Source organism: Amblyomma mixtum, chromosome 8 (assembly GCF_055824585.1).
Source record: "Amblyomma mixtum isolate Tamu chromosome 8, ASM5582458v1, whole genome shotgun sequence".
Classification (NCBI taxonomy): Eukaryota; Metazoa; Arthropoda; class Arachnida; order Ixodida; family Ixodidae; genus Amblyomma; species Amblyomma mixtum.
Genome location: NC_143019.1, coordinates 118,376,766 through 118,392,630, shown reverse-complemented (window position 1 = coordinate 118,392,630; position 15,865 = coordinate 118,376,766). Strand labels below are relative to the sequence as shown.

Sequence of the window (15,865 nt, the reverse complement as noted above, 5' to 3'; positions counted from 1 at the left end):
GGAATGCGACCGCCACTCCTGGGTTTAAACACACGTCTTTCGCGCCAGTATCCGAGCACTGAAACCACTGAGCCACAGCGGAGGCGAAATCCGAAAAAGAAAGTAATCCGTGAAAAGTAAATAAAAAATTAAATAGTCCTACGACAATGCATGCAGTCAGAAATCATATCTTCCGCGATTGATGAGCATGAGGTGTGGCATAACTTGATGTCAGTGGGTAACAAATTCCTATAGGATATCGCTGAAAAGAGTTCACTACTTACAATATTTAGTGCAGACTATATGTCAGTAAAACAAAATAAAGGACTCTTAAAGCATTTATTGTTTTACTAGGCGTAATCCCCATAACTAGCTGTAGACACTTCCTTGATTTTGGTGCTTGCACAAAATACACGCCGTCGTGTCTCTCTCTGATGAGAGAAGCAGGGCTTTTGAACAGAGGCCTCAGGAAACAAATCACTTTTCAATAGCTGTGATCGTTCAACTTCTTCTGCGTTTTAGCACTTCAATGGGTTCAGGGCACAAAGATCTCGCACTCCATGATGTAGATTACCCTAATAATTTTGTGCCATTGTTACAGGCCTTCTTTTATTTAATATTTTTAGAGCAGCATGATAGAAATGTCTTGTGCAGTTTTTGATTACATTGGTTATTACAACATCAATCACATTTCAGTACGACTGAACCAATTAAATTTTCTCTTGCTGCATTATTTCTTGGAAGTATATGCTGCTGTTAACTGTTTCTGTCATAGAGCCGTGTTCTGAATCCATGTCAGGCTGATTCAGCGGGTCGTAGTCCAGGATCTAGTTACTTACTGATGGAATAAAATGAATAATATTGAATACAGAGATTGGTCTGATTTGCATCGCGGCGAAAGGCCGCCGTTTTTTGACATTCGCTTCAAAACGGAAAAATGTTTGTGCGCTTTGTTGAATTTATCGCGACAGCGTAGAGAAGCTTGAAAAAGAATCACGAAGAAAGTTTTTCCCCAAGTGCGCTTGTGAGCTCGGCTCTCAAACAATACGTCTCCAGGGATCATCTCGGCTATCTGCGAGCCTAAGAGTTCCGGAAAATTCTTCTTCCTTGAGAACTTTCAAAGCATTGCCAGGAAAATTCGTCACAATGCCATCGATGCCTTTTCTGCAAAAGAAAGCAAAAAATATTTGATGGCACTTGACCGGTCCTTAAGCGTACTCTGCGACAGCATTAAAGGTACTTCCGTTTGTTCCTTTCATTTCTTTCTAAAAGCCTCTTAATAAATCATATTTGTAGAAGAGAATGCGTGCTCCATGTCACCGTTTTTGTTCCCTTAGTGGATGTGTGCATGAAGCGGCTTTTTAAAGTGGACTGTTATTATTAGGAGAATGTTTTGGGGAATGGTAAGTGCAGGTTTCACGAGATGCTTGCGCAGAATGGTGGAGCATTTTAAGCATGAAATGATTTCAGCTCTCAATGTCAGCATACCCAGGCAAACATTGACCTTAAACAGAGGTCAAAACAACGCCGGAACTAAAATGGGCTCTTAAATACCTTTTGAGGAAAGGACATAAAGTGGCTCAATCAATGCATTTTCTAGTCGTGAACACATGAGCCAAACAATACACTTCTACATGCAGCACAGAATGCACAATCACCCCCGAAGGTTGCCAAGTCTTTTCCGGCGACATTTTCATACTCACGTTCTGCTCCATCACACGTTGCTGCGTAATTCTGTTGAGATAATGCGATTGGTTAAATTCTTTCAGGCGTCACGCAGCTGCTGTTGCCGCGACCGATCAGGAGCGTCGCTCCGGGGGGTCTGGAAGCTCCGCCCCTAGGGGAATACGCGCAAGCGCCGACCTTTGAGCGTGAAAAACTGACGAGGGGAGAGGCAAAGGCGCGAAGACGCTGAAATTCAAATTTTGAATGCAGATAACTCAGATTCTACAAAAACCATTAACAAAAAATCCTTGGTTGGGGTCATACGTGAAGCGGCGTCCTCTAAAATCCCAGGAACGCAGCTCCTTTGTGCAGAGCGCCGTTCTGAGCCGCTTCAGCAACAAATTACAGGAATGTCGGTGAAAACAGAGCAGCTTCAGTCTCCGGCGGGGTGAGCGACGAAGTTATCGCCCAGTGTTTTCCGCTACAAGTTGCAACGGGCTCACCACTTTCAATACAGTAAACCGCCGGTGCCGTGATTGTTTGTCCCTAAGATCAAAGCTTCCGGAGGCTGGGCTTGCTCGTGAAGGCTCGGCTGTGTCGTTAATTGCAGCTTTATGCGTAGCTGCATAAAGCTGCTGAATGCGTCCCTGAGGCAGAAGAAAAGTGTGTGAATGATACGTGTCGGTAATTTCAGAAAGCCGCGAAGAAAGCTGAACGCGCTGCCAAACATGAAGAACCGAAGCAGCAGAGGTAATTGGCCCAATATTGCGTATGGATACTTTCACTCTGGTGCTTTGTAGGAACGTTATTTGCCAACACATTTACAATATTGGGCCAATCAGCTGTGCTACTTGGGAAGTAACTGCCTGGCCGCGCCGCGACGTGAACCTCGAAAAGCGCTAAGGAACGGCGGGAGGAGTGCATTGTCTAGCCGGAACTGAAGCGGGTTGGTGCTGGCGGCTCCTAGTGGCGCGAGAGCAGACGTGAAGACCATGCACACTGCTGAGTTTGAAGAAGAAAAACGGGCGAACCCGTGGACTCGTGAGACAGCTAAAGGATCTCGCCCACAGCACGATGTCTTTCAAATCTATAGACGCTTAACAGCGCGGGAGCATGGGCGCTGCCACATTTGGTCACGTGGCCATTCCGCCATCGCCGGCCTTCGGGCCTTCTCGCTTCGACGGCTGCCGGTGCGCTGGTGCCCGGCTGCAAGACTCTCCTTCGGCTCTCGCTGTGGATAACGAGCTGCCAGACGGCAGAAAATCTTCGTGTGAGTCCGCACAGAACGTGTTGGTGGTGAAAAATGTTTACTTCAACCAAATCATTCACTCGCCCCTTTCAGACTGCCCGCATCGGCTCGAATGTGTCAACAGACCGCGGTCAGCTACCTGCGCGTTCATATTTATTCAGTCAGTTCACCTTCTAACACTATTGGTGTACTGCAAAACTTTTGTAACTGCCGATTAAAAGCGGGCCAATGCCTTAAAGGTTGCGTTTTAGAGCTCGATATTTTTGCCGAATGGAGGAATATGTGCTCACCGCTATCAAGAACGCTCGCTGCTCAGCACTGCACGCGTCTTACAACCGAACGTCCGCGTGCGTGCGATCGCCACCGATTATTCTGATATTTACTTTGCACAAACCAGGCCGATGAAGGGGAAGCTGCGCGAAACGAAGCTGACAGACTGGGACACCCTCCGAAAAGTCCGGGACAGAACCGCTCCGAGGGAGATATCGGATCTAAATCAATGGGTTGAGACACTGAAAAGAGACGTAAACAGTCACACTAGACAGACCCCAACCACCGAACATGACATCACAGACTCGAGGCTGGCCCACATGTGGGAAGCCCACGAGAGCCTCTTTAAGAGGTGGAAAAAACAGAAACACAATAGAAGGCTAAAGAAGAGAATATTGACACTCGAAAAACAGATAGAAGACTACACAAACGAGCTTCAGCGTCAACACTGGGGACAAATTTGCGATGAAATGAATGGAAAGCTAGGGTGCAAGAACACGTGGCATCTTCTTCGCCACTTACTAGACCCAGGACAAACAAAGTCGGCGGCACAAGGGCAGCTTAAACGATTGATTCACAAATACCAGGGAACAGCCGCGGACCTAATAGAGGAACTGAAGAGCAGGTACCTTAACACAGACAAAGGGGGTTCATCTCCAGCTTACCAAGGAGCAGAGAACACACAGCTAGATGAGGACATCTCGATAGCGGAGGTATGGAGAGCAATGAGTCAACTAAGAACCACGTCGGCAGCGGGGGCAGATGGGGTAACCAACTAAATGCTAAGGAACCTAGATCTAGTCTCGGTCACGGCAGTCACAGATTACCTAAATGAGGTATGGAAACGAGGTAGTCTACCTTCACAATGGAAACATGCCAAAGTAATCTTTATTCCAAAACCCGGGAAGAAACTTGAAGTGGGCAACCTCAGGCCGATATCGCTAACGTCCTGCCTGGGGAAGCTGATGGAACATGTCATATTAAACAGACTCCAGGAATACGCAGAGGAAAGGGAGGTACTTCCTGAAACGATGCTAGGCTTCAGGAGCAAGTTGTCCACGCAGGACGTCATGCTCCAGCTCAAAGCAGACATCATAGACCCGCCGAACAAAGGGAGCGCCAAAACTATACTGAGCCTAGACCTACATAAAGCCTTCGATAACGTCAAACACGAGGTCATACTAACTAATCTGGCGGAGATTGCCCCTGGAAAGCGGACCTACGATTACGTAAGGGATTTTCTAACCGGCAGAACCGCAGAAATAAATCTAGGAGACATCCAGTCAGAAACTATTAAGCTAAGAGACAAGAGAACTCCGCAGGGCTCAGTGCTCTCTCCTTTCTTATTCAACCTGGCGTTGAAGAACCTACCGCCGCTATTGAAGACTGTCGAAGGTATAAACCATACGCTATATGCGGATGACATAACAATATGGACGCATACAGGAAACGATGGGGAAATAGAACAAAATCTCCAACACGCGATCGATATTGTCCAGGATTACGCGGAATGGGCAGGACTAAAATGCTCGCCAAGCAAATCCGAACTTCTGGTGATCCGCGGGGCTAGGAAACGCGATACCAACGCAGGAGACATTCACGTACTGGTAAATGAGACTCCGGTAGCCAGAGTTGACAAAATCAGGGTCCTAGGACTTATAATACAGGACAATAGAAAGAACACAGAGACAATAAACAGGCTTAAGTCCACAATTACCATGACAACCAGGCTCATAAGGCGAATAGCTAACAAAAGACGGGGAGTCAAAGAGAAAGATCTCTGCCGAATGGTTCAGGCTTTCGTGATAAGCAGAATAGTTTACGCCGTTCCCTACCTCAAGCTAGGGCTGGCGGAACAGAACAAAATAGATGGGATCATAAGGCAGGCTTATAAAGCAGCATTGGGGCTGCCCCACTACACTCCTACGGAAAGACTTCTTAAACTGGGGATCTACAACACCACCACGGAACTATGCGAGGCACATATATTTGCGCAATTAAGGAGGTTTGCGACCTCACCCCCGGGGAGAAAGATCCTGAGCAACCTAGGATTACATGATAGAATTCCGGAAAGAAACGCGCAGGCAAAATTACAGACCAAAGTTAGAAAATTACTCACTATTAAACCACTTCCAAAAAACATGCACCCTGCTTTTCATGAAGGCAGGAGGAGAGCCAGAGCAAAGGCCCTTGAAGCCAAGCTCGAAGGCTCGGAATACACAACCTATGTAGACGCGGCGGAATACGAAGGAGGCGACTCCTTTGTGGTCGTGGCCGTGAACGACTCGGGTGAAACATTAACGGCCAGTTCGGTCAAAACAAAAAACTCAGGGACAGCCGAGGAGGCGGCTATCGCCATGGCAATGGCCAGCACCAAAGCAGTCACCATAATTAGCGACTACAAGGTGGCTATCAACAATTTTGCGCGGGGTATGATCTCCCAGGAGGCAGAACGAATCCTAAGAGATAAAGACTGGGACCAAAGAGAGGTGGAACTACTATGGGTGCCGGCACACTCGGGGAACAGGGGAAACGAGTTGGCTCACAGTATAGCTCGAGGTTATGTCAGCCGAGCAGTGAGCCGGGTTGAGTCCCCAAATTTCACGAGAGATGCATTCATATCATTTCACGAATACACCAATCAGTTTAAACTGGAAAGGAGGATCTATCCGCCACCAGACAAAAAGCTCGACAAAAGCCAGGAGGTAACGTGGCGTCGGCTCCAGACGCGAGCCTTCTTTAGCCCGTCGAGACTAGCACACATGTATCCAACACAATACAACGCTACTTCCAAACAATGCGGCGAGATAGCCGGATATGACCACACTTTATGGAGCTGCAAAAAGGCGCCGCCACCGGCGGACCTACTACCAGTCCCTTCTCTAGAGCGGTGGGAGGCTATACTGGCCAGCTCAGACCCGTTGACGCAAGTCCGGGCCACTGAGTGGGCTCACAAGGTCGCCAAGAGCCATGGGCTCGAAGCCACCTAGTATAATGCGCACTAGGGCTCAGTGCTGACAATAAACGTTTTCCAATCCAATCCAATACTTTATCCTCCGTTAACATTCCGGCTTCCAAAGAAAGAGTATGGATGTTCTTCGTGGACTCTTTCTAAAGCTCGTCGACCTTCGACTATGCTCTCACGCAAAGTAAAACTGCTCCGGAGTTCAGCCCCGCAGAGGTAGACAGCCGAATAAGCGGAAAAATGCAATGTCTGGTTATGATAAATTTCACCGCTGTCCCATGCATTAGCGCACTTCTGTAGAGATTTGCACTGGGCGAAAGAATTGCATGTAAAAGCGCATTCCTTGAGGACTTCTACAAAAGCTCAGCTGCCGCTTCCACCGTGCTACCGTTAAGTACGGATGACAGTTTAGTGAGCCCTGTGCCGACGCCATGGAAGCACCGATCATTCGATGTATTGGATCAGTGTTTGTCAACGGTGAGAAACGTGACAGGCATGTACTGATGTTCTGCTATTCTCGCAGCTAATGCTGGCGCTGAAACAAACTGGTGCGCGGCGTTTGTGATGTTTATTTTTCCGTGGAACAACACATTATCGTTCTGTTCTGTTTGGAAGCAGCATGAACTCGCAAGACAGATAATCCAAGAACGGCGCCAATTGTGTAGCGGTTTCCTTTATGTAAGAAGCGCGTCTATTTTTCGGCACTGCAGCACAGAGATATTTGCTGTAGATATTAATTCAACAAACAGCACAATTCATTTACAGGTAAATTAATTCAATAATACGCATGACATCCGTATCACAGCTGGGTTGTTAAGAGTCACTTCACGTTCCTACACAAGCTGCGCAGCAGCGTTTCGCACTGCACGCTGGTGCTGCTAACGCTGGCTTCGAAGGCCAGAAGTGGCGGACCTCCTAGTGGCGCCATCTGTCGAGTACAAAGAAAATTGCTCTCTGTAAACGGTCTATATGCCCGACTATATCTGCTACACCTTTGCTGGAATGCATTGTGTGCTCGCACGAACTCACAACGACAACGTAGACGGCACATTTATGCTGCCCTCAAGAGAGTGTTTACAGGCAGCTTTTGTCATTGCAGTCTGCAGCTTCACTGACGTATATGTTTACTGTAAAATGTTTTCTTTTGCTGCGAAGTTAAGAAATAATAACAACTTAACCGACAGGTTAACCCAGGAAGCGCAGCCTACGGAAGCTTAGAATTTAGGGGCGATAGCACTGTGCTTCAAGAAACGGTGGAACATTACAAATAACATGATTCACTGAAGCACGACCGAATAAAAGCTTAACGCATCAAGTACGACATTTACGACTTTGAGACGAGGTTCATTGAGCGAGTTCCGGTGTCCAGTCGATACAGAGAGCTGTGGTGAGCCTTCTGATGACGGAACTAATGCTCGAGGAACAAACACGCGGTAACTAATGATTAGATAATAACGGAGCTTAGTTGAGGCGCCCGGAAAGGGAAGTAAGAGAAGAAGGCGTGAATGGTGAATCGCTTTAAGAGCATAGGAAGCTGACCGCCCGACAGGTAAAGCATGCGGCTATGTGCCGGAATATGCGCACGGGTTTTACTGCGGCTACACTGTTTGACGCAGTGCTCTGTTGGACAGTGCTAGCTTTACAGCGAAGTGGATTGCAAAAACAGCTGCGGAAAATAGCCGTAAAAATAGCTCGAGAGCATCTTGAAGCTCCCATCTTTTTATAAGTTATCATGTTCCATTCAGAAAGACTACTTTTACTAAAAGCGTAGGGCTTGTACGCTAAATAAAGAGGAAAAGTCAAACTCGTGGCATAGCTCGAAGTGACGGCTTTCAGAAAGAAATTGTGACGATATCAAGGTGTGTTTCTTTTTTGGGTTGCAAGCTGAGTGGCTCGGCAACATCGTGCTTTCTGCAAGCAGGGGAATTCCAGGTACATTCCACTATTTCATCGTTAGACTGAATTGAAAGATGGGAACGTGTTCTGTTTTGGTGGCCTACCGTTTTAAAAAAAGATATGTCTTATACGGCTGAGGAAACAAACCGACGAACTACTGTTTTTTTGTTGTTTGGGGTACTTTAACACAAACTGATATGCGCAAGATCTATGTACTTCAAAAAAAAAGGAGTCTTACATAGCCATTGTTGATTACTATTCCCCTGCCGATCACCAAATTTTAGACCACCAGATTGTACCAGTCCACAGGTTGCATGAATGTCACTCGCCAACGAGGTACAAAAAATCCCTGCAATATGAAAATCGAAAGTTTCTAGAATTAACTTACGGCACGGGAACTATACCGACTTATATAACCTCTCCGAAATACAGAAAAATGGTTTATTACTTTTCTTGTCGCACTGGCTACGTAAATCTGAAGCTGAGTTTGAAAATGCGTTCTTGCGAAATCATTTACTGTCTATGAATATTGATATTCGAAAAAGCTACTTGTGGGCATTTCCTGCTCCGGATTTAACTGGTTAAGCTGAATGCATTTAAATGATGCGCTAGCATATTAGTACTTGTTTAGCTTTGTTTAGCTCTTAATAAGAGTTTTTTTTGGGGGGAGGGGGGGACTTTTTCTCCGGTCATTAATGCGGGGAAAACGAGGAGTGCAAGAAATAATAAATTAAGTTGGAAATACTTTAGGCCGCCAACTAAATTCGTTAACTGAATTCCTCTTAAACCTGCTGCTTGCGAGAGCTCTGTTGAAAATATGCACTAAGAATGCCCTTCAGAACTATGACACAAGTGGCCATTTGCTGTAGATGTTTAAGCGAGTGCTCTAGTACAGACGGAGAGATTAACAAAGGCCACTGGCAATATGAAATATATCTTCTAGGCCCTAGTTCTGCGTGTTGCGCAAGGAAAGCTGGCGTAAAGGTTTGCTAATTATTTCTCCATATAGTTTTACTTGGGATGAGCCAGTATCTATCGGCAAGGTCGATTTTTATTTCTTTCAATCGCTTTCGAACGAACGCAACTTTAATTAAGGGTCCCTCATCTCGTGTTCAGCAGAGGACAGTCTCGTAGCGGCCTTACAGCCGCTTACGAACAGCGAAGTCGAATGGTAGGAAAGAATTCTTACCTGAAAAATCTCCGAATCCTGTAGGTGCTGTCGGCCGTCCAGACGTATGCCTTGTCCACGTAATTGTGGGCCGAAGTGTCGCGCGACCGCCGAGCCGTGACGGAGGACATCCGGAACGTCGGGTAGATGTCAATGAAGCGGTTGTTGGTGCCGTCCCCTTGGCAGCGGTGGCGAGTCACTCCGAGCTCCTCGTATATCTTCCCAATCGTAGTCAGTAAAATGTTTCCGCTGACGTCGAAACCTGTGGCAGTATATGCATTGTATGAGGTCGTAGACTGTGTAGAAGATATTTGCTTAAAGGGCCATTTTTTTTCCCCGCTTAACTAAATATATCGCATCAGCGGATATGCAGCCAGCGTACCACATTCAAGCGCTTTCACTGTAAAGTCAGCATCCGAATGAACCAAGCATTCAGTAAGCTGTGTGAAGCGCAGGAGTGATGCGTCCTTTAAAATGTGCGCGCATTACCTCCAGCAGTGCTCTCTTCAGAGGGCACTTAAGTTGGCTAAAGTCGGAACAGCCACAAGTAAAAAAGTCAGCGCGTGGCGGTTATTAGGTTAGGGTGCGCTACTATGCACAGACCATGATGCAATCCGTATTTTTGTGCTTTTAACTCGCAAAGTCGTCTCGTTATGTGCACGAGAATTAGGGTAAAAAACGACCCTCCATCCGTCTGAGCCATGAGTTCCTTATCTCCGGATCATGGTCTGAGATCTATCGTGAGGCCATATGCGGAAAATTAGGTGCGCTGTTGCGCGTGCCACTAATATCACGTGTGCATGGATGTGTAGTGGTTAACAGCTCTCTGGTCCGGTAATCAACTTTGAGGCATTATAGATAAATGTATTCGTCGTTTTCACGCTTGTGATGCGCTGTCTCAATAAAATTTCTCGGAGGGAGCACGGCGAAACCAAGACGATCGACGGTTTCGTTAACTTTTACCTTGAATTCATTGACTTAGAACCGGGATTATTGCCTCACTATTACTATTTATTGTGTAATATGAAGAAAAGCCTCAAATGTACTTCGGTGGCAGTGTACGCGCCATATGCCTGCTTTTGTCCTGGTTCCTGTGTTGGGTACACCTTAAGATGCTATTTGCCTGAGTTGAAGAGGAGCAGAGTGTTGACGCAGGAAGTAAACAGCGACATGCATGTTGAGCGTATTGTAAGCCTTTCAGTCTTTCCCGTCTCTGTTATCTCAATGTAACTGCGCAGCAAGTAGCAAAACTACAAACCGTAGTCACGCAAGGCGAATGTCGGTTCATGGTTTTGTCTTTATTTTTCCGGACTCAAGTTTTTTTTTTTGCATTGTAGTCACAAAAGAAATTTCTATGCCATGGTTGCAAAGGCATCTCTAAGTCATGCCGTTATGCTACCATGGCCTGCATATTTCAAAACCATATCTACTAGCAACAATGTAGAATTCATGTTGTTATTCAGAAAAGAGAAAATTTCAGTTTCAAGGAAATACCCCGATGCTAATGTTGATCTGTACTGCACAGAATATCTACGGCCGTTCATTGGCAGCAAGATCAAGCATATGAAAAAGGATCTCACGAGAACAAGTTATCAGACCTTTCTCAGTATAATATAAGTGGAAGAGCTCTCTGAGAAAACAAACGCAGATGCATGGCACCGTCGCTTCCTTAATGCATCGAGCACAGCAGAAAAATCGCAGCGACAGCCTAAGGAGTGTTAGATGCCTCATTGCTGACAGAATCACATGTCCCTTTTGTTAGGAACACTAAACGCCATCTGCCGTACAACGTATTTTCGTACTTCCCGGTCCACCTAACACCTACAATCAGCCCGATCCGTTGTTCCTCTTACGAAACGCTATTCGCTTTTTGGTCAGTGGGAGCCCCGTGCTGAAGTTTTTTTTCTTTATATTTACAGTGTGAACTCCTAGTGAACATAGCAACATGCGATAACATCCTTATCTTGGTAACTTTCTCTACCTCTCGGTCTTCTCATTATGAAGATGTAGAGAGGTAGCACTCATACAATGAGGCAGAAATAACTAATCTTACCCACATGGTCGAGAAAGTCAGAGTGGTTATCATGCGTCGACAGCACATCGAGTGCCCCTCTGAAGACGTCCTTGTCATCCACGTTGAAGACCGACAATAACACGTTTACCATGCGGCTTGGGGGAACTGCAAAAGGAAACCAATCTCGCTTGAAGTCGTCTGATAATGCGAAAACGTAGAAGATCGGCAAGTAAATTTAATTTCAATGTAAACGCTAGCTTTAACTGCGAGTCGTCTAATGTCAGCTACCTATTACATAAAATTTTTGCTAGAGTTAATATATCGGTGAGACAGATCATCCATCAAGAACCACAGTGGACAGCGTTTTGACACAGTGTATCATCTCTGGAACGCAAATTTCGAGCATTTTAGTTAACCGATCATAGCTTTGATTATGTAATTATAATCGAATGGGACTTCAAATCCCAAACAGAGAGAAAATACTGCCAGGGCCTCAATACAGAAATTTACCACATTAGAACCTGCAGTGGAAAACTTTTAAAAGGAAACTTGGAACCTAGGACATGCATGTCGTCACAGCCGTGATCCTGGAACAAAAGGTGTATGCACTCTTCGATCTCTGCTCGTCTGTTTAAGGGAGCGGTGACTGCATTCGTTCATGGCTGACCGCAGTCTGCGGCGTTTGCATGATTCCTGGTGCGCGTCATTTCGCCAGAGCACTCCCTCCCTCCTTCGCTTCCCTTCTTTACCCCTTCGCAGCGCCAGGCCCGGACTTTGCCCTTGGCCGGTTGCTGCTTAGTTAATTAAACAGCTACATGGTACCTTTTTGTTAGCGGCTATTATTTTATTGTTTATCCTTGATGTTTCGACCACATTTTCCTCAAGCTTCTGGCTTTACCACATGACACATTTTTCTGTCCCGTTCCACTTTCTAGGGTTATGGCTTTTAAAGCTTAGGTTGCATACTGTACTGCTGTTGCTGCTTTTCTACTATGTGTTTTTCAGTTCAACCCTGCTTCGTGTCTTCGCAACCAGCAGTCGCAGCGAACATGCGTGGCTGAAAGCTTCTGCAAGATCGTGCTCACTACCTTACCACCATCCTGCTGTAGGGTCTCACTCCTCTCCAAACTCGACCCTCATCCTCGTATTGAAGGGCCTATACCTCACTTGCCAATTGACAGATAACTCCTCTCGTCGAAACGTTGGCCTGCAGACTCAGGCTTCTCTAAAAATCTCATTCATCTTTTATTTTCTATTAAGGACATTTTCCTTCTTGTCTCTGAACCGTGGATCTCCACGTAAGGTATTTCTTGTTTTGTCATTGTAACTGTTTCTTCGCGTACATTACTATCCTTGTGGAGCACTTGCATGCTTCTATTAGGCATTCCTGCCTCGGCACCTAGGCAAGTGGAAACATATTTAATTACGGAAGCCATTTACAACAACCCATATATTTGGAACAGGGTAGCGTTATCTGACGGCTGCAATAATGCCAGTAAAGGCACGAAGGAATAAAAACAAACAAAACGATATACGAGCCTTTGCGAATGTACCTCCCAATGATTGCACTAGTCCTGTGTTTCGTGCGTGTGTTCTTTCTTCTCCCTTCAAGATTTTGAAGTTGTCCGTGTATAAAACCATGCCAGGATAAAAAGCGACAATGGCCGGATAAACTTAATATCAGCTAATTTAAATGGCCGTTATACAAATAAGTGCATGAGATGCGCTTGTTTCTTTATGAAACCTTCATCTTTGTACCCAGAACAACTATACTACACTAAAATTGAGGTCATGATGCATGAATTGGGAGACCCGGATTTTACCCGAAAACGGAGCGCCTTATATACAGGGTGGTTTCAGCCCACACTGCATAAATTGCTAAATACAAGGCGTTCGTCCACCTATCAGCGATGGAGGCCGTTACGCAGTGTAGAGATTGTTCTGATTATATAGCTGATATCAAATGGTGATGCCCTCAAAACCATCTCAGAGCGCGAGGAATGTTTCGTAAATGAGCATCAAGTGCGTCAAACAGGTAGCGGAAGGGCTTTGCGACCACCTAAGACTGAGAGTGGCTGGCTTGCCTTGACTCCACAAGTGCTGCATGAGGTTTGCAGCGAGACTCGTGCCGGCATCGTATTTCGCTTTTCTTCCGCGGAGGTTTACCGTTTTGATGTCAACGCAAAAGAGGAGCATTTTGTCGCTGTGATTTCCTCCTTCTGTAGAAAAAATAAACACAAGAATGAAGGATGAACGTGTGGATCGACTGGGAGCAGTTGACTTTTTGTGAACGGTACCTTAACTGACACGGCAAAAGTAAGTGAGAACGTTATTATCTATAAACTTTATTGGAAATGAAAGTGAGACGAGGTGGCTAACTCCGTCTCCATATTGTGCTGAGCAAAAGGAAGAAAAGACTAAATAAAAGAAGGCGCTGGTTCGCAGTAAAATCTAGTGGAAAAGAGGTGCATACGTATTAGACGGCACACGTTTCTTATGGATGGCGTACAATATCACCTGCACATAGCGGTCCTCTTTGGCGAATTACTAAGACTCCAAGAAAAACCGCTATTATCTGCATGCGTTTGCGGTCACTCTCACCGCTCTATTAGTAGTGTTTCTTCATTGAACTCCTATAGTGATGAGGGCTGTGCGAAGGCCCCTTCAGAAGCCGTTTTTTCAATATACTGCCTTTGCCGCCACTACTAGTTTTCTGGCCGAGCGATTCCAAAGCCTTATTTCTCAACTTGAGATGGATATGCACTCCACCAATGCGCACAGTAGTTTTTACGGTAGCATTTGGGCTCGCCTAAACCAGTGCTTGTCTGACCGCGTTACGCCTTGTTCATGCTTGCAGAACCAACTTATTTGTGCGCAATTTTTATCTTGATAAAAGATTTAGATTTCACTTTCTACGCGCTATCAGAGCACATGAAGAACGTATTGACGTTCCCCAGATTCCCAAATTTCTTTCAAGGCGTAAGCCTTAATAGCCCATGGAGCAAAACCTCTCTCTGTGTGTGTGCGTGCGTGTGTGCGCGTGCGTGCGTGCGTGTGTATGTGTGTGTGTGTGTGTGTGTGCGTGTGTGTGCGTGCGTGCGTGTGCGTGCGCGCGCGCGCACTATGGTGCACTTATGCACTCTGGCAGGTGGCGGTTAAATTAATGAGTGGTCAAGCGAATTTGCTTGGGAATAGTAACCTGGACGCACAAATTCCACCGGCGGCCGCACCTGTCATTACAGGGCGGTGGCGCACCGCTTAACCACTTCATTACTGCGCTAGTAGTGGTATGAGGACACACAGGGATCTATGAATGTTAAGTAGAGAAAGAGCAATTCTGCACATACGGGTTTTTACCCATTGGCGATTGCGTCACACCCTTAAGGCGGGCCGCGATACTTCGGCGACTGCCTTCATGAAGTTAGCGCGCAGATCAAAAGAGGTGCGCCAGCCTCGCGGAGGCGGCTATGTCGAGCCATGCAGAGGTAGAATTGCCAGCTGCGTGGCAACGGGTTACATCAAGCGGGAGCGTGCGGCGACTGCATTCACAAAGTGAGCGGGCAGGCTTACGCCTTTTCACACGTAAGCACTATATACTGTCTATGCTTGCTTTTTTCATCACCTGACAGGAGCCCCGCTAACACACTTTCATTTACTGCCTTTCGTGAGCCGCACGACCGCAGTTATGGCCACACGCTATCTCAGCACCAGCGGGGTAGTCGCGATACCTCCTCCCTGTCTTTCCCTATTGCTCGTGCGATGCTTCATATGAAAAGGCATTCGCACAGGTATAGACGTGCAGTGGCTCTGGGCCGCCTTGTTCATGGCACTCGGCAGCACCGGGTTCTGATGCTGCACACACCGCGTAAAATAAAATACAGTACAAACACAGCGCTGGTGCTGCAGCTGCTTACTGCGCCTGTCGGAGGTGCTGTGCATTTTGTAGGAAACAAGTCCCATGTACTGCGGCGAGGCGATACGGACGTGATGAATGGGGTGGTGTAACCACCCGGCGTCGCCGAGGCCCTTGGTTTATTCAGATGGTGACCCGTTGGAGACCTTCAATCTAGAAGCGTGTCTCTTAAACCCCCAGTCGCCATGGCACTCGCCGATCCCACACTTCATGCCACGCGGCACCTGAGGTAGGTTTGTTTAGCTGGAGGCCATCATAGCACACAACGGGGTAACATAGTCTATTAAGCAAGCAGCTGTCCTTAAGCGCGGCTGACCATGCTGAGCAGATTTTGAACGCTCCGCTCATCAGTCAGCACCCTTCCGATGTAAGACGATTTTGTCAAAACAATTGTTTTAAAGCTAAAGCATAATGGCCCTTGTTTGTTGGTGCACAGTGCAATTCGCACAATCACAATTACTCTGCACATATCTATTCAAGGATGCATGAATTGAGCGGGCTATGATTAAATTTTACGCTAATATGGCCTTCCATTTACTTTTCACGGCACCTGTACATAGCGTTTAGTGTGCTTTGTTTATTGTTTGTTTTGTGGAATATTATGTGTCAAAGCCAGGGAATAAAAACAAATAGCCGGCGTGGATGGATGGATGGATGGATGGAAAACGTCATTACGCAAGCGAGTTTGGACCGTGCAAGATCTCAGGGCCACCGCACAGCCCTCACATTACGCGCATGTGTCCAGG

At 46.5% G+C, this 15,865-nt stretch overlaps 1 protein-coding gene across 1 annotated transcript; it reads right to left on the bottom strand.

Moving 5' to 3' along the window:
* Positions 1–1,016: 1,016 nt before the first annotated feature.
* LOC149334085 (dermonecrotic toxin SPH-like) lies at positions 1,017–15,031 on the bottom strand. Its single transcript, XM_089557858.1, has 5 exons — positions 14,993–15,031; positions 13,291–13,486; positions 11,246–11,371; positions 9,214–9,454; positions 1,017–1,143 (listed from the first exon to the last, which is right to left on the bottom strand). The coding sequence occupies exons 1-5, from the start codon at positions 15,029–15,031 to the stop codon at positions 1,017–1,019; spliced, it is 729 nt and encodes a 242-aa protein (XP_089413984.1).
* Positions 15,032–15,865: the final 834 nt, after the last annotated feature.

Coding starts and splice junctions, on each gene's coding strand:
- LOC149334085 (XM_089557858.1), bottom strand. CDS start 15,031: ATGAACAAGGCGGCCCAGAGCCACTGCACGTCTATACCT. Junction 13,487..14,992: donor GCCACTGCACGTCTATACCT/GTGCGAATGCCT, acceptor GTTCACAAAAAG/TCAACTGCTCCCAGTCGATC. Junction 11,372..13,290: donor GCAGCACTTGTGGAGTCAAG/GCAAGCCAGCCA, acceptor TTCCTTTTGCAG/TTCCCCCAAGCCGCATGGTA.